Source organism: Cucumis melo, chromosome 4, assembly GCF_025177605.1.
Source record: "Cucumis melo cultivar AY chromosome 4, USDA_Cmelo_AY_1.0, whole genome shotgun sequence".
NCBI lineage: Eukaryota > Viridiplantae > Streptophyta > Magnoliopsida > Cucurbitales > Cucurbitaceae > Cucumis > Cucumis melo.
Window position 1 is genome coordinate 1194431 of NC_066860.1, and position 17671 is coordinate 1212101.

Here is a 17671-nt window from a genome sequence, read left to right on the forward strand (position 1 = left end):
TTTATATATATATTCTCGATTAAATATATATTAGAGGTTTGAATCCTTCCGACAAAAAAAAATAAGGAAACAAAATTAGATGTATGAAGTCCAAATCTGATATAACAATTATGAATGGTATCAAAATCAACCTTCCTTCTTATCAAAACAATATTTCAGAAATCAAAATATATTCAAATAATTAATTAATATATTCTCATTTCATGCATATTTCTATAGATTTATTACTTTATGTTTTGTGTATAAATGCACCAATTAAGTACATTTGTGTGTGTTTTATATATTTATTGATGTGATCATGATTATTCTCCATTATAATTTAGTGACTTTAATGCAAAAGTATACAAAATGAAAAATATGTAAATTTCTTTCATAACTTGAAAGAGGAGGAAAAAAGCAATTTCTCTCTACACATTCCTAACTCCTAATTAAATCATAACCGATAAATAATTTGGATTGCAAATTTATAAAATTTATTGTAAACGACGAAAGAGGAAAAAATATTTATAAAATATAATAAAATTTCATATTCTATTGATCATAGACACCGATAGAAAATGTCTTTATTAAACGATCTCCTTGATCATTACTTCTAATTTTGTCGGATATATAGTTTAAGTGATACATGAATTTTTACTATACCAAACCTTGAGGTTTAAGATTTGATTCTCCATTTCATAAACTTGTTAAAAGAAAAATTATTTTTAGTTTCAATTTCACCCTCTTTCTTAAAACTACCAATCAAATTTGGAAAGAATTAGTACAACCCAACATTGCATATACTTAATAGAATTAATAACTAATGAAAGTACTCTACTTTTATATATATATATATATGTAATTGAGAGGAAACAAAAATGTATGGATTTGAGTAACAAATTATTAATTATATTATTATTAACTACAAACTTTTAATGCTTGAATTTCCCAAAATGTCATTAGGGTTTGTTGAAGTTGCTTTAATAGTATATATATTCCCATAAGTTTGCATTGGTAAGAATGAATTTTGGCATCATCAAATTTGGATAATAGTTTTCAAGTTTTCACTTATTTAGGAGGGAATTCATTGAATATACTTCATTTAATTTGTGTATATTTCATATTGGAACTATTTGGGTGTTGCCTAATTGTTCAATTCTTAATTTAATATAACAAATTTGATCTATAAACACTTTTATAACTCCCCATTTCCATTCATTGACTTTGTAAAGCTTATAATTGCATTTATACAATGAAATGGGAAAAAAGTTTAATTTGTAGAAGTGATTTTTAAAGATCTCCTATAAGTAATTATCATATCGAAAAAGAAAGAACATTTTCCAAATATTAATAACAATTGAATAAATAAAAATAAAAGGTCAACTTTCCTATAGTTGACTTGTATAGGGGTCTAAGATGTTACCTTTAGAACATACTTATGGTTTAAGAGTCAGAATTCATATGGATTATTATTCACATGGAAAAATAAAATCAAATCCTATGTTTTTTTTTTTTTTTAATTGTATTGTCTTTGTCTATTTATTTAGTTTGGGGATATTAACATTATTATCATCTTTTTGTCTTTGTCTATTTATATAGTTTTGGTATAAACATAGGCTGATTAGCCAAAAGTCTTTTATTGGGGTGTAATATTTCACTTAAAAAAAAGGTGAATTTGAAACAAAAATATAAATTTCTTTAGGGTATATGTATAATTGGTAGGTAATATATATGAAAACAAAAAACTTTAAATCTAATTTAACAAATATAACTATTGAAAATTTGTTTGGTAATATATTTATAAATAATAAATTAAAAGTAGTTGTTTTTACATATGTATAAGTTATTATTAATTAATTTATATGTTTGGCTAAACTTATCGAATAATAATTATCTTTTACGAATTTATTAAACTAACATCGTAGTTTATTGATTTTAACTTAAAAATTGAATATTTTTATCAACATACCCTACAAAATTTAAAGTTTTAGTCTCAATTTGATAACCGTTTTATTTTTATTCTTAAAAAGTATACCTATTTTCTTTTAATTTCTTACGATACTAAATGATATCACTAAACATGATGTTTGAAACTCAAATTGTGTATATATATATTTGATGTCCAAACATATGTTCAAGTAACACATTTTAAAGTTGAATGAACTCTATTCTATTAATTGGACATAAAGTGACGTGATACGCTAGTTTTTTGATCAATACATATACGGTTAGATTTAGTTCTTATCCTAAGTCTAAGGTTAAATTGGATTAAACGAAAAGAAAAAGAAAAAGGGTAGAAAAGAATAAGAGAGGAAGAGAGAGTGAATTATAAGAGAGGAAGAGAGAGTGAATTAGGGTTTTGTACAATAGAATTTATTGAGAAAGGTTGAAGTGATAAATGATGGTAGCTATGGTTGGTTTTTGACCAAACAGTAAAATCACATTTAAATTTTTGCCGCGTTTACAATTATTGTTTTTGGTCAGACCTTTTATATTTTCTACCAAACACAAATTTCTCTCTTCTATCTTTCTCTTCTCCACCAATGAATATATATTATCATTATTTGCTTTTGTGATATTGCATTTTGTTTTTACGTTATTCATTATTTGTGTGTCCCCAATCACACCCATAATTCTTCTGCATATCACTTCTAAACTTTATGGATTCTAAGTTTGAAGAAATTAATTAGTTATTCAAGGTTTTGTTCGTGGCAAACGACATACTAGTTGTCCGTGTGGGTCAAAAAAATTTAGTGTACGTTACGTTTGAACAAACGGATTATGTTGATATATAACTTGTTATACATGTGGTGAGAAAATAAGTTACGAAGCATTTTAGTTGAACTCTCGAACCTAACCTTTTAGTTTTGGTAACAATTTAGTCTATGTGTGTATTTATGTTTATGATAATTTAGATCTCCTTTGGTTTTTAGTTGTTTAAAATTATGGTTATTTTTCATTAACTCTTAAGTTTCGTTTGATAATTATTTTTTAGGGTTTTTAAACTATTGTTCAAAAATAGATAAGAAAAGAAATAAATAAAGCCTTTATAGATTCCATTTTAGGGTTAACTTCTTAATTAAATTTTAATTTCAAGAAACAAAATTAAATTTTCAAAAATACTTCTTAGATTTTTTAGATTTAAAAGTAAAAGGATCCAAATCAAAAGTTAAATATCAATACATATATGTGATTTTGGTGGATTATTTTCTACCAAGTTTTTCTTAATTAAGGTATAAATGAGATTGGAAAAATATATATTTTAACCTATGGTAAAAAAAACTAGACTTATATTTCAAATTATAATAATATACTAACAATAAATAAATAAACTAAACATTAAGTGCCATATTGCCAAAAGTTTTAATAATAAAAAAAAACCATTATTAATTCACATTACATACATATAATTAATGATAAAGTGCATGCAGAGCAGTGTATATTTAGCTAACTGATTTGTATATAATTGTTTCTCCATAAATATCTAATGAATCAAAATCCCCAACATTATACAAAAAGAATAAAGTATTAAAATCACATCAATAATAATCAAATATGTGTGAAATAGTCCAAATATAAACTTAGAAAAATATGATTGGAAATTTAATAACAAAATTTCTTGATTTGGAGTGGAGATTTTCTATTTTCTTTTTGTTTTCTTATTGAAAATAGATTTCTTTTTCTTTGTTAGTTCAACAATAACATAGAGGTGTGTACTGTAAATAATAATTATGAGAAGAAAAAGGGTGAGAAGATTTTTTTTTTAATCCATTCATTTTTTTTATGTTTGGTTGACGATATATATCTTAATTAGTTAAGTTAAACTTAAATTAGCAAATATTAAAGTTAGAAAAATGTAAATCTTGAAATACTAAAACATAACATTAAAACGAAACTCAAATTTCAAGACCATAAAAAATTAAATGGGTAATGTTTTGAAGCTTAAAATTATCCAAACGAAAATTAATCTCAAAACATAAGATAGAAAAAAAAGTATTTTTCTAAAAAAAATAATTATTAGAACATAAAATTTAAATTTGATTTATATGATATAGATTAGGAAGTTAAAATTTAATCAATATGATTTATAATTAGAATTTAGTCCTGACCTATTGTTCGACAAAATTAGTAACTATTCCACAAGAGGTTTAATCCATCGAACCCTAAAAATGATTTTATCATACTACAATGAATTAAATTCTAATATAACTTTTTAAGATGATAAAAAATATTATATTCTAAACTATGACAAATAATCATTAACCATTTTCTTCTTGTCAAGTACATTGCCCACATAATTTAAAATAAATAAATGCTCAACATATGAGTTCCCATGAGCTAATGATCATATAAACTTTTGACAAATTCAAACCCAAAAGATTAAAGAAATAGGATGTCCCAAAAATTAACAAAAAGACAAATTGTCTTTCCTTTTTTTGCTTTTGCTTTTTTGTTTTTGGTTATTTTATTTTTTTCTCGTTCGAATAAAAACAACTGTCAAACCATCTTATCCGGTACTTAACTTTCAACTAAAATATTTTCTGCATTGTATTAATGTCTTCATTCATTAATAGTTTGACATGATAATTTTAAATATAATGTTCAAGTTCAATCCACCGAGATGATCTACCTAAGATTTAATGTCCTTCAAGTTAACTTGACATTCAAATGTTGTAGGATTAGGTGGGATGACATGTGAGATAATCCCGACACTCACACCCATGTAACAAAAGTTTGCACATTGTATTTATGAAATGGTCGATATGGCTTTTCAATAACAAACCTTACATGCAAACAGTACTAATGTCAAAATTATTATATATATATATTACAATGTAACATGAGAAGTGTTGTCCAATCAATAGCCTATGGGTTCATTATTGCATTTCTATACATGGCAACCATGCACACTTTAATATTATTACATCAAAATAATTCCTATCTTACCATTCACATGAAATTCTTCTCTTTTCAAACCCTTCATTCTTACAATGCTGATTTAAAGATTGATTTTAATTGTACTTAAAAAAAAGAGGATTGAGTTTAATAATTGACTTTCCAATTTTCAATGAATTGCATTCATTTTATCAACTTACACACCCACAATATATATATATACACATAAAAGGTGGGTTAAAAGTGATCTAATATTTAAAGTTAAAGTATAAGTTTAGTCTCTAAAATTTATATATATATATATAAATTTGTTCCGTTTATTTTTCATTACCATCAAATTCGTCATATAATTTACAAGAAATTGGAACGATGAACCCAAAAAAGAATTGATTTTCGATATATTCAAAATTATTCGCCACTTTTTCTTTTTTTAATTTAGAAAAAAATCAATTGAATTCTGTTTTAAATTTGGGTTTTCAAAAATAGAAAAAAATTGATAAACTATTTATACTTCATATAACAAAACCACCAAAAGACAAAATTCACTGTAATTTGATTTTCTACGAAGTATATATATTTTGTCAAATATTCTATTTTTGATAATTTTCCTCTAAAAAACTTTCCTTTTCAATTAAGTATTTAATTCTTTTCGAACGATAAAATGTCATAGATAATTATTTAACTGTTGATACATACATACATTTTATAGGTCTACTTTGACTTACAATATTACTATCACATACAATAAGCTCTACTTTAACATGAGGTGAAGAAATTTTGATTCTTTAACTTCTTGATAACTTAGCGGTAATTAGCACACAACCCACCATTTTAGAGATGAAATCTTTGATCTCCATAATTGTTATACTAAAAAAACGAGTTTATTTATTATTATACTCAATTTAGCTTAATAGATTTAAGTTAAAGTTGATATAGGCTAAGATATAATAAATGATTTAAGCTTAATAATTGCTTTAATTTAGCTGAAAAAGGCAAAAACAAAAACAAAGCCATAATTTTAGTAGATTGTCAAACAAACAAATAATAATAATAATAATAACAAAAGAGAGGACGTTAATCTTTGTGTTAACGTGGATCAATCTCATCCTTCCCTTTCCAACTAATCGAACGGTGAAGAGGCTATTGACACGTTGACCGGAAGATTAATTTCTGCCCGTCAATGCTTTTCTTAAGTCAAAACTATACTCCATCCCCTCAATTCATTATCCGGTTACTTGCTGTCTCGGTAAAAGGTTAAATTTAATTTCCCACTACCGAAAATTGGGAGTTAGAGTTCACGAACCCAATAGGAGAGCGCGTGGTGTGGTTAAGCAAGTGTATTGGCGAGTGGGGGGGGGGGGGGATTTAGGGAACGTAGGGGTTTTGACTTTGTGGTTGTCATAGGGAAAGGAACAAGGCTCCATTGGGATTAGGACACGTGGAATTTAACAGCCATTGGTTAAAAAGAAAGAGAAACGTTGGAGCTGATGTGTTTTTATTTCTGTCAACGTGCATTAAAAACTCATCGTGGTGAAATTTTCTTTTTTGTTCCAAAATTAAATTATGGAATTTATTATGAGAGAGAAAAACCATTTTTTTTATTTGTTTGCTTTTTTTTTTCTTCTATTTTTTGGAATATCTTCGAATGAAAAAAAAAAAAAAAATAGTATTACCATTTATTTCAAAAATATCTTTTTACCTTTTCAAAATATATTATTTTATAATTTCCATTTGAGTCAAATATATATATATATATATATATATATATATATATATATATATATATATATATATATATATATATATATATATATATATATATATATATATATATATATATATATATATCTTTCGAATTTCAGACAAAATTTAGGATTTGAAAATGATATAATAATTTCAATTCTAAATTATTACAAACAATTTTTACTTCATGGAATGCTAAAAAGGTAATTTAAATTTTCGGTGTTAGTTTTGAATAAATCAAAGTTTATATATTTATGCTTTAATTTAACCCATAAAAGAGAGAAAAAAAAATGAAAAATACTTGGTACTTTTTTTACTATCTTAATCCTTATATATATTTTTTTTCTTTTTTTTTTTTAAACATAAACAACTAGTCCGTTTGGATTAGTAGGTGCATTTATATCACCGAGATCAAGTCTCGAGTCGAAAGGAGTACATAACCATAGATGAAAACATTTGTATTTGTAGAAAACAATTTTTCGAAATGATTTTTTTTTCAGCAATACTAAAGCGCATTCGACCTGATAATGTTCGAGTGAAAAACAAATTTCAAAATTATGTCTTTTTTTTATAATAAAGGTTGTATGAAAAGCTTGTAAAATAACATAAAATGCACAAAGATAGGTGTAGGCTATTGAACATCGTTTGTTTTTATATATAATTATTTTATTCACAAAATGTTCAAATTTGTTAGGCCTCAAGATTTACCAAACAAGGCATAAAGCTCTCTCCTTTTTGCAAGATGGAAACTTTTTAGAGAAAGAGAGAGGGAGAGAGAGAGAGAGAAAAAAAAAACAATGTGGGTGTCTTTGGTTTTTTATTTGTAGGTCTAAATTTTAAGACCAAACTTCTTCTTCTTCTTCTTTCTTTGGCTTCTTCTTCTTCTTCTTCTTCTTCTTCTTCTTCTTCTTCTTCTTCTTCTTCTTCTTCTTCTTCTTCTTCTTCTTCTTCTTCTTCTTCTTCTTCTTCTTCTTCTTCTTCTTCTTTCTCTTCCTCTTTTTTTTTGTTTTTGCATTAGGTTTTTGTCTTTGTTTCATTTCTTATTATCCATTACAAAACCACCGACAGTGGAGAGACAAGAAGGTAAAAACTAAAAAGATCTTTTTTTCACTAAAAAAATTCTCTTAAAGCATTCTTGTTTTTTTTTCTCTCTTTCAAAAACAAGGAAAAAAGTGGAATTTTTTTGTTCATTTGGTGGAATTTTCTTGGTGGGTTTGAAAAATCTCACAAGAAAATGGTGAAAGTTTGTAACTTTATTCTTTATATGTATATATGCATGTTAACATTATTCTAAACACACTCTACTCTCAATCTTTTGTTCATTTGTATTTTTTAAAAATCTATGGACAATGGGTAGTGACTTTTTGTTGCAATAATATAAATTTATAATGATTTGATTCTTTTTTTTTTTTTTTTTTTTTTGCAGGTGAGTGTGGTCTAAAATCCAAGTGGTTTCTAATTTTATATAATAATATATATATATTAGCTTTTGGTGTTGTTCTTGAGCAATATATATTATTATATATATATAATTATTATTATTTTAGGGTAAAGTAAAAAAATGTATGGGGATTGCCAAGTGATGTCAAGCACTATGGGAGGAAATATGGTTTCCACTGAATCTCTCTTTTCTTCTCCAATTCAAAACCCTAATTTCAATTTCATCTCCAATTTTCAACACTTTCCTTCCATTGTACCGGTAAGTTCTTTAAAATTTTCATCTTTTTTTTTTCTTTTTGAAAATAATTAGTTTTTTTTGTTGGTTTTTGAAGCTCTTTTTTTTTTTTGGGTATAATTTTGTAGAAGGAAGAAAATGGGTTGATGATGAGAGGAGGGAAAGAAGACATGGAAAGTGGGTCTGGAAGTGAACAACTTGTTGAAGACAACCAAGGAATTGAAATGGAAAGTAATATCAATAATAATGATAATATTACTCAGCAAAATCAGAAGAAAAAACGCTATCATAGACATACTGCTCGCCAGATCCAAGAAATGGAAGCGTAAATATATTTCTCCTTTTCTTTTTCTTTCTTACATCTTTGTTTAGATTGACTTTCCAAGAAAACACTCGACTAATAATATATATGAAATTATTATGAAGATTTTAGTTTTTGTTCTTTAATTTACATGTTTAATTTTGACAGGTTATTTAAGGAATGTCCACACCCAGATGACAAGCAAAGGCTAAAACTCAGCCAGGAACTTGGCCTCAAACCTCGCCAAGTTAAATTTTGGTTCCAAAATCGTAGAACCCAAATGAAGGTTCGTACAGAAATTAAAGAAAAAAACAAAAATACCTTTTCAGTTCTCGAGGTTTTGAAGAACGTATAAACCGTTTAATCTTTGAGTTTTTCAACCACAATTTCTATGTATTTAGAAAGTCTTTCTATAGTCAGATTTTCCAAACCTAATTTACATTTCACTAACTCGATTCTCGAGAGAAAAAAGAAAGAGTATTTTGCTCATTATTTCTATTTAAGAGACTTTAAACCCTAAACTGGGAAATGGGTACCCATTATTATGATGTTTACATCTCTATTGTAAAGAATCATCTCTCATTTATTTTTTTGGGTTTGCTACTTTCTTTTTCTTTTGAAAAAAAATAAATAAATATATATACACACACACACACACAATAAATAGATCTTACAAGCTCCTATGGTTGTCTTCTTTTTTTGTTTGTTTTTTTTACAGTCTGTCCACCATTAATGTGACCTTGTGGTTGATGGTATTAAAAACCCTAACTGCTCAAGTGTTTGTGTTTCCCAATGGGATTACAAATTAAATGCTTTCCCTTTAACCTTTTCTAGTGTTTTGAATCAGTTTAGTAAGTGAAATTGCATGCATATTCTTGTTCTTAAATTAGGGTTTCTCCTTTTTAATTAAACCAAAATGTTAGGAAAAAAATTTCAATCGAGTTGAGATATTCTAGTGTACCTACCGATCCATCCTTCCTCTTTCTTTAATGTTGCTTGTTTAAAATTAAAAAGAATAATTATTAGGTTCCCTTACTATCAATTTTGTTCTTTATATTTTTAGATTTTGAAAATTAATCTTGTAAACCTTAATTCCACCTCTAAAACCAAGCCAAGTTGTTAAAGTTCTTTGAAATTTGCTAAGAATTTGTCTTTTAATTTTTTTTTGTAAGAAATCAAGAGCTAATAAAATTAATTTTAAAAAACTAAAGAGCTAACACAAACACGTCTTTGTTTTAATATTTATCTTATTCTTAATCAAATCCCTAAACTAAGTGCAAAGTTATGAAATGTAAGAGAAAGCAGTTTTTAGTTTTTGAAATTTAGCCGAGAATTCAAATGTTTACAAAATTTAGGAAAAAAGTTACAACTACAAATTAAAAAAAAAATGATTATCAAATGGAATCTTACGAAATTTGTGGTATATAATTTATGTTTGACAGGCACAACAAGATAGATCCGATAACGTGATACTTAGGGCAGAAAATGAGACATTAAAGAATGAGAATTATAGATTACAAAGTGCCCTAAGAAACATAATATGCCCAAGCTGTGGAGGGCAGGGTATCCTTGGTGAACCAAGCTTGGATGAACAACAACTACGTCTTGAGAATGCTAGACTTAGAGATCAGGTAATTAAATTAATTCATTTCATTAATTATTAAACTCATCATCAACTTTTTCCCCCTTGTTAATTAAACATATAATTAACTTATTTATGGTTTTTACATTAATCCATATGGTGATTTCCATGCAAATTTTAGTAATTTTTTTATAAAAAATTTGTTTTAAAAGTTTTCTTTCTTTATTACAATGACTTCCAAACTACCATATTTGTTTTTCAAGGATCTCGTAATATGTGAGTTGGAAGAACATGCTTTTATGCAAATTCAAATTTAGTTTTGGTCAAACTTAGAAAAAGTGTTCAAAACACTCTTAAAAACCTAAAAATTTGTGTTTATTTGGTCTCTAGATCCGAAATTTTATCTTATCGGTTAATATATATACCAAACATGTGAGACATCTAATGAAAAGTTTAAATAAAGTAAGGAAGTATAAAAATTAAAAGTTGAAAAATATTTATACTTTTGTAAACACTTTTCAAAGATCAAAAATAGCGTTTTTTTTAATGTTGTTAACAGTTTTCAAACAAACCCTATTAATGTAATTTGATAATGATACTGGAAAATTATGTTGTTAACAGTTAGAACAAGTATGCTCCATGACCACAAGATACACTGGGCGCCCAATCCAAGCCATGGCCTCCACAGCTCCTCCTCTTATGCAACCATCTTTGGATTTGGACATGAACATATACTCAAGACAATACACTGAGGCCATGGTTCCGTCCTCCGAAATGATGGCGTTGCCCTCGATGCTCCCACCTGAGGCCGCCCACTTCCCAGAAGGGGGTCTATTAATTGAGGAGGAGAAAACACTTGCAATGGACCTTGCTGTTTCGTCCATAGCTGAACTTGTGAAGATGTGTCGCTTGACTGAGCCTCTTTGGGTTCGAGACAACGAGAGCGGTAAGGAAGTTCTAAATGTTGAAGAGCATGGGAGGATGTTTCCATGGCCATTGAACCTCAAGCAACACTTAATCAATGAGTTTAGGACCGAGGCAACACGTGATAGCGCAGTAGTTATAATGAATAGCATCACTCTTGTCGACGCCTTTCTCGATGCTGTAAGTTAATTCCCATTTCTAAGCTATTTTTAAGATTCTGGTTTGATAGCGATCTCCCAAAACTGATTGTCAAACCGAGTTCAAGTTATACACACATTGCTTCAAATATAAATCCAATTTTGACTTTTATCTTTTTTGGATTTTTGAAATTTTTTCAGAACAAATGGATGGAATTGTTTCCTTCAATTGTGGCCAAAGCAAAGACTGTGCAAGTGATTTCATCAAGTGTTTCAGGCCATGCCACTTCTTCCCTTCAGCTGGTAATGTTATATAACTAAAAGTCCTTCCATATAAATTCCAAATTTACAAAATGCATATCTAAAGTTTTTTTTTTTTTTTTTTTTGGGATTTTGTTTTATAGATGTATGCAGAACTTCAGACACTTTCTCCTCTAGTTCCGACGAGAGAAGCACATTTTCTCCGGTGCTGCCAACAGAATGCCGACGAAGGAAGCTGGACCGTTGTTGATTTTCCGATTGATAGCTTCCATGACAGTCTTCAGCACTCATTTCCCAGATACAGAAGAAAGCCCTCTGGCTGTATTATTCAAGACATGCCCAATGGATATTCTAGGGTAAATTTCACATCTTTGATTTTTTTAGTTTAAATATCTGTCTTCCAATAAATCACCAATCAGTTCAAAAGTTCCAATAAATCCGTGGACATAAGTAACAGAGTATTAGTAAACCACATGATTATTGTTAATCTTTTCTCGCTTTCTTTATTTGTGGAGTTGATTAGCTAATTGTTAATGTGTTGGTATAGGTTACATGGGTGGAGCATGCAGAGATAGAAGAGAAGCCAATCCATCAAATATTCGATCATTTTGTGCATAGTGGAATGGCTTTTGGGGCACATCGTTGGTTGGCCATTTTACAAAGACAATGTGAGAGAATTGCAAGTCTCATGGCTAGAAATATTTCTGACCTTGGAGGTAGTTAATATTCGTAACTCCTCTCTTATATTTCAGTCTCGGTGGTGCACTTACTGACTTCCCTTGTTTCGTATTCTGTTAAATAAAATAATAATCAATACAAATCTGCGTGGAAAGTATATCTATATTCTGCTTACATATTGAAGTTCAATAATTAAATTGTTACGTTCTAAAGTTCAAGCCACCCTTAATTGTTACAAATCTAAATTAGAGTTTAGAGGTAAAAAGAAAAATTAGATTTTGACGTGTATACATATATATTATGGTTTCTTTGGGATTTTTTTTTTCTTCAGTAATACCTTCACCCGAGGCAAGACAAAACCTAATGAAACTGGCACAAAGAATGATCAGAACTTTCTCTGTCAACATAAGCACCTCCGGTGGCCAGTCGTGGACGGCGTTATCGGATTCTCCCGAGGATACTGTTCGTATAACCACTCGAAAAGTTGTCGAGCCTGGCCAACCCAATGGGGTTATTCTTAGCGCTGTCTCCACTACTTGGCTTCCTTATCCTCACTATCGAGTCTTCGATCTTCTACGAGACGAACGACGACGTTCTCAGGTATTTTGATCTAATCAATTTGTCGAACCTTATCTGTTCGGTCTTCTTTAATTCGTTAAATAGACGGGTTACTGTATGTTTATTAATATTTTGTTTTTCAGTTGGAGGTTCTTTCGAATGGGAATTCCTTGCATGAAGTTGCTCACATTGCTAATGGCTCTCACCCTGGAAATTGCATCTCCCTTCTTCGTATCAATGTGAGGTTTATCTTTATATGAAAGTATAGAAAAAATTATAGTTAAATATACTAAACATTTCTTTTATTCTGATGCACATCATCCATGTTTACAAAAGTCTTGAAATAAACATTTTTTCATTGCATGAATTGAATTTCATTTCTCATAAATAACATTATTTATGAAATGACTTAATTCAAATAATTAAAACAAGCAATTTCTATACTTTTTTCAACATCATAGTCCCTACATTATATTAATCCAAATTTACGATCTCCATCTCCATTTTGTTTGATCGGAACCATTTGAATATTCTAGGTGGCCAGCAACTCCTCCCAACATGTTGAGCTGATGCTGCAGGAGAGTTGCACGGACCAATCTGGCTGTCTCGTCGTCTACGCAACAATTGACGTTGATTCAATTCAATTAGCAATGAGCGGAGAAGACCCCTCCTGCATTCCCCTCCTCCCCATAGGATTTTCCATCGTCCCCATCCTCGGTTCAACCGTCGACGGACATCCAGCACCGCCACCCGATGATGGTACTCCAAATGCCAACTCTGGTTGCCTCCTCACCGTTGGCTTACAAGTTCTAGCCAGCACCATCCCATCCGCAAAGCTCAACTTATCAAGTGTAACTGCCATCAACAACCACCTCTGTAACACGGTGCACCAAATCAACATTGCTCTCGGCGGCCCAGGTCGTTTGGAGAACGACAATAATGTCGTGGCTGAGCCGAATAATCCACCGACACCCCCGCCGCCACCACCCCCATCCAAGCAATAAGCTAGGAAAGAATGAAAGCTGCCAATTACCCAAAATCTCCCTCCCTCATGAGCCACCCTCGACGTAGAATATTCCAAGGGCATTAACTATGGTGGGTAAGTTGAAAAGAAAAGGGATATATAAGTAGGGTTTTTGAGTGGGAGATTGTGGATAATTGGTGGAGAGAAGAGAGAAGAGAGAAGAGAGAAGAGAGAGAGAAGGTAAATTAGTGTCTTAAAAAAGTGTAATTATTATTATTATTATTATTATTATTATTATTAATTAAGAAATATATAGGAGTAGTTTTTGGGAGGTAAATAAGGGTAATTAAGTAAGAGAGAGAGATTAGGGTTAAATTAAAATTGATGTGTGGATGTGGGAAAGATTAGGGGTGTAGGGTAATGTTGTGGGAAGTCAAGAACGCACCAGATAAAACCCTTGGTCCCTCTGACGTGGCAGTCCGTAACTGTTGGGGCCATGTCTAGTCAGCAAGGGTGTTGGTTCGGGCATTGACTTCTTCTCCTTAAATTATGTGTCAGTTAGACAGACGACGTCGTTTCGCCTTTTGCCCTTTTCAATTCTTATATTTCAATTATTATTATTATTATTATGACTCTCAATTTAATGCTTCCAATCAATTCCTTTTCCTACCTCTATATATATATATAAGAAAATACATAATTAATTTTCTATTTTGAATCCTTCCATTTTTAAATAATTTTTCCAAAAAAATTATTGCTTGATTTTTAATTTTTTAGGTTTTTAAAAACTAATTATGAACAATTATTCTACTTTTTAATTTCTTTATTTGTCTAAATTTAAAATATAGAATTCATTTCCTCTTGTTATTAGACTATTTAGATTTTGTTTTATATTTTCAAATTTATTAAATTCAAAGAATATATATTTGGGTTTGCAATTTAAATTTTGTTTCCAAAAATAATATTTTATATTTTCAAAGTATTTAGATTTTGAATTCAAACTTTTAAAATACAGAATTATATTAAAAGTGGTAGAACAATAACAAATATAGTATTTTTCATTATGTAATATGTAATATATTATATATTTTATGATACTACAAAATAACAATGGTAGGAAAAAAAATTAACAAATTAGGTTGGTAGTTTATAAATATATTTAATTTCAAATGCTTCTTGAAATTTTATTAAAATTAGAATTTTAATTTCTAGATATGCTAACCAAATACACATCAAAAACTGAAATATTACATGTTTTCTTTGAAATAGTTGTTTTTATATTGTTTATCAAACCCTAAACTTTATAAATAGTCCTTACAAATTTGATAAAATTCTTCTCATATAATAAACTCTATCATAAAAATTATTAATGAAGGTATAATCAAATTATAAAGATTAATTTTTTCTAATTAACAACCAACCATCTAAACTATTCTAATTATAAGAACTAACAACCACTTTGTGGTTTAGAATATGTAAAAATATAATGAGTGATAATGGTTATGAATATAGTAAATCAAAACCTAATTGTAATTTCAAATGTTTCCAAAATGATGAAAATTTAAAAGAATATGACATTGGGAATATTCAAAAGTTGGGTATAATAGTGTTGGGGTTGCATGTGGTAGGGAATGATTGATGTTTATTATCCATTTTGAATGAACTTTTAGGCCATTGGTGGAGTGACATAGACATGTATATCCCCTCAAATTAAGGGTAGTCAATGCTTAGAAAGGGAAAATATTGGTAAATGTATCACTCAAAAGGGGAAGAAAAAGAAGATATTTGATCATAATTAGAAATGATATGTAAAAGATATGGTAGTCTCATCAATGACTCATGTGAAGTTTGTCACATAGTTTGGACAAATAGAATTGAAGTAATAAGAACTTTTTCAATCTAAAATGTTGTTTTTTTTAAAGAGTCGGTTTGATATGTTATTATTATCATCAATTGACTCAAAATCGATTTATTAGTGTAATATTATGAGTATTACGGTTATAAAAAAGTTAGATAATGACGTTTTTATTGTCAATAATATTTGAATCGTGACACTTTATTGCCAAGAATATTTTAACCACGACATACATTTTTATGTCAATAAATATTCTATTGCAATACGTTTCTTTTTTGTCCTCGAATTTCATACCTATGATATTTTTATATTGTCAATAAAATACATGTCTCGATGTAGTTTGTTATTTCTTTGAACCTTGTTGTTAAACATAAGATTTTCATCATCAACTAATCATATTTTAGCACAAAATCAGTACAGATATAAATAAGAACTTTTGTAAATAAGAATAAACATTGACGGATTTATGGTTCGTTTGGATTGACTTAAGAAAAAAACGTTTTACAAAAAATTCATTTTTGTGGAAAATGGTTTAAAATACACTTAAAAAACTATTTTAAGTGACTTCCAAACCCTCTAATTTTTATATTAAACATTTGAAAATGTAATCCAAATACATTATTAGTACAGACCGGAAAGTCCCCAACATAGACCTACACATTTTCTTTCGTCAAAGAATTTCATAGTTATGACATTTACAAAATTATCATTTAACTCTCTCGAGACCCAGGTTTAAGGTTTACTCTTTACATTTTTTTAGATTATTTTTACTAAATTATTAAGTCTCTTTCAACGAAAATTATGGATCCACCACTAAGAATAAAGTCGATAATAACCTAATGTCTCCAAAAGGACAAATACAAGCAAACTAATAGCCAAACTTAGTAAAAGTTTTGTCACTAGCTAGTCAAACGTTAATCACTTGATTGGTAGCTTCACCGCTTTTAGTGGGTTACAAACACAAAAGAGCACAACGAACAAACATGAGTTGAAAATATAAATAAATTCTTTAATATTATTGTGCACTATAAAAATTAGGGAGAGATTAGCCGTTGAATACTCAAAATTATTTTTCTAAATGTTGATTTTCAAGTGTTTTCTCAAACCAACTTATTTCATATTCTTTTTCTAAAAACTATTAGGAATTTTCGTCAAACAATTCAATAATTTTTTTCTCAAAAAATAAACATATCCAAAATAAGTCAGAGGATAATTCAATATCCAAAAAATCAACTAATTTTGATATTTTATTTTCATCCATAAACTCAGTGGTTGACTTGAATATTGAAAGCATTGGTGGTTGACAAAACCATATGGACATGAGAGGATTTCCAACCAATTAATTAGAACAGAAAATTAATCATGTTCCAATTAAGGTATTATGTTCCACTTTGTCACATATCATTGATCAAAGTTGATTAATTTGTATAAACCACTTTGCTAGCTATGCTTCCAATCTTTTTGTAGTTGGTTTTTTGGAGATGATCTCTCAAAATCCAATCTCAGAAAAGAGAATATAACTATGTCGTTTTGACATTGACGAGCTTCTAATGACTATCCTCAGGGGTTTTCCACACAACAAGACACAAAAGGAAATAAGGAGAGGAGGAAAGAGAACAATATTTATTCTTTTACTACTAGCAATTGAACTAAAAGAAGAGAGTGATTTCAACGTTAAACTTAGCAAGTTGTATTAATTTTAAACCTAGATTTTCAATGTCATGAATTTCAATCTCAAACTTGAACAAGTGTACATCAATTTATGTCAATGATTATTTATGTTTGAGAATCAACTCTATTTAGTAAGGTTTTCGATACAAAGCTCAAAGCCAAACTGATGTGTTGGTCTATGTTGTGTACTTATTTGTTATCTTTTAAAAAATAGAGTTGTTGAAGGAATTTATAATAGACTAGTTTTTTGTTTGCATAGATCTCCCTACTAACTGATTTTGGATGTTATGCTTACCACTCGCTTCTACTTTCTTTTACTGACTCTTGCTGCTTAGTGCTTGCTCGACCTACTCCCTTTGTCTAAGGGAAGCATAGAATCAGACACAAACTTCTGAGTGCTTGCTCGCCCTATTCCCTTAGCTTCTGATTTTTGTAATTCAAATTAAG

The 17671-nt window shown here is 28.8% G+C and overlaps 1 protein-coding gene across 2 annotated transcripts; it reads left to right on the top strand.

The window, feature by feature from the left end:
* Positions 1-7410: 7410 nt before the first annotated feature.
* On the top strand, positions 7411-14337 carry LOC103503569 (homeobox-leucine zipper protein HDG5). Of its 2 annotated transcripts, none has more exons than XM_008467785.3 (12): positions 7411-7701; positions 8045-8317; positions 8422-8618; positions 8763-8880; positions 10037-10225; positions 10798-11280; positions 11439-11540; positions 11642-11854; positions 12046-12214; positions 12508-12776; positions 12878-12973; positions 13271-14337. In XM_008467785.3, the coding sequence occupies exons 2-12, from the start codon at positions 8180-8182 to the stop codon at positions 13736-13738; spliced, it is 2442 nt and encodes an 813-aa protein (XP_008466007.2). In that variant the 5' UTR covers positions 7411-7701; positions 8045-8179; the 3' UTR covers positions 13739-14337. The 2 variants fall into 2 exon arrangements, with proteins under 2 accessions (XP_008466007.2, XP_008466008.2); XM_008467786.3 differs by having other exon boundaries at positions 7412-7701; positions 8166-8317.
* Positions 14338-17671: the final 3334 nt, after the last annotated feature.

Bases quoted from the DNA above. Each gene is read 5' to 3' on its own strand.
- LOC103503569 (XM_008467785.3), top strand. From the start codon at position 8,180: ATGTATGGGGATTGCCAAGTGATGTCAAGCACTATGGGAGGAAATATG. The intron at 11,281-11,438 runs GTAAGTTAATTC...AAATTTTTTCAG, and splicing joins TCGACGCCTTTCTCGATGCT to AACAAATGGATGGAATTGTT. The intron at 12,974-13,270 runs GTGAGGTTTATC...TGAATATTCTAG, and splicing joins TCTCCCTTCTTCGTATCAAT to GTGGCCAGCAACTCCTCCCA.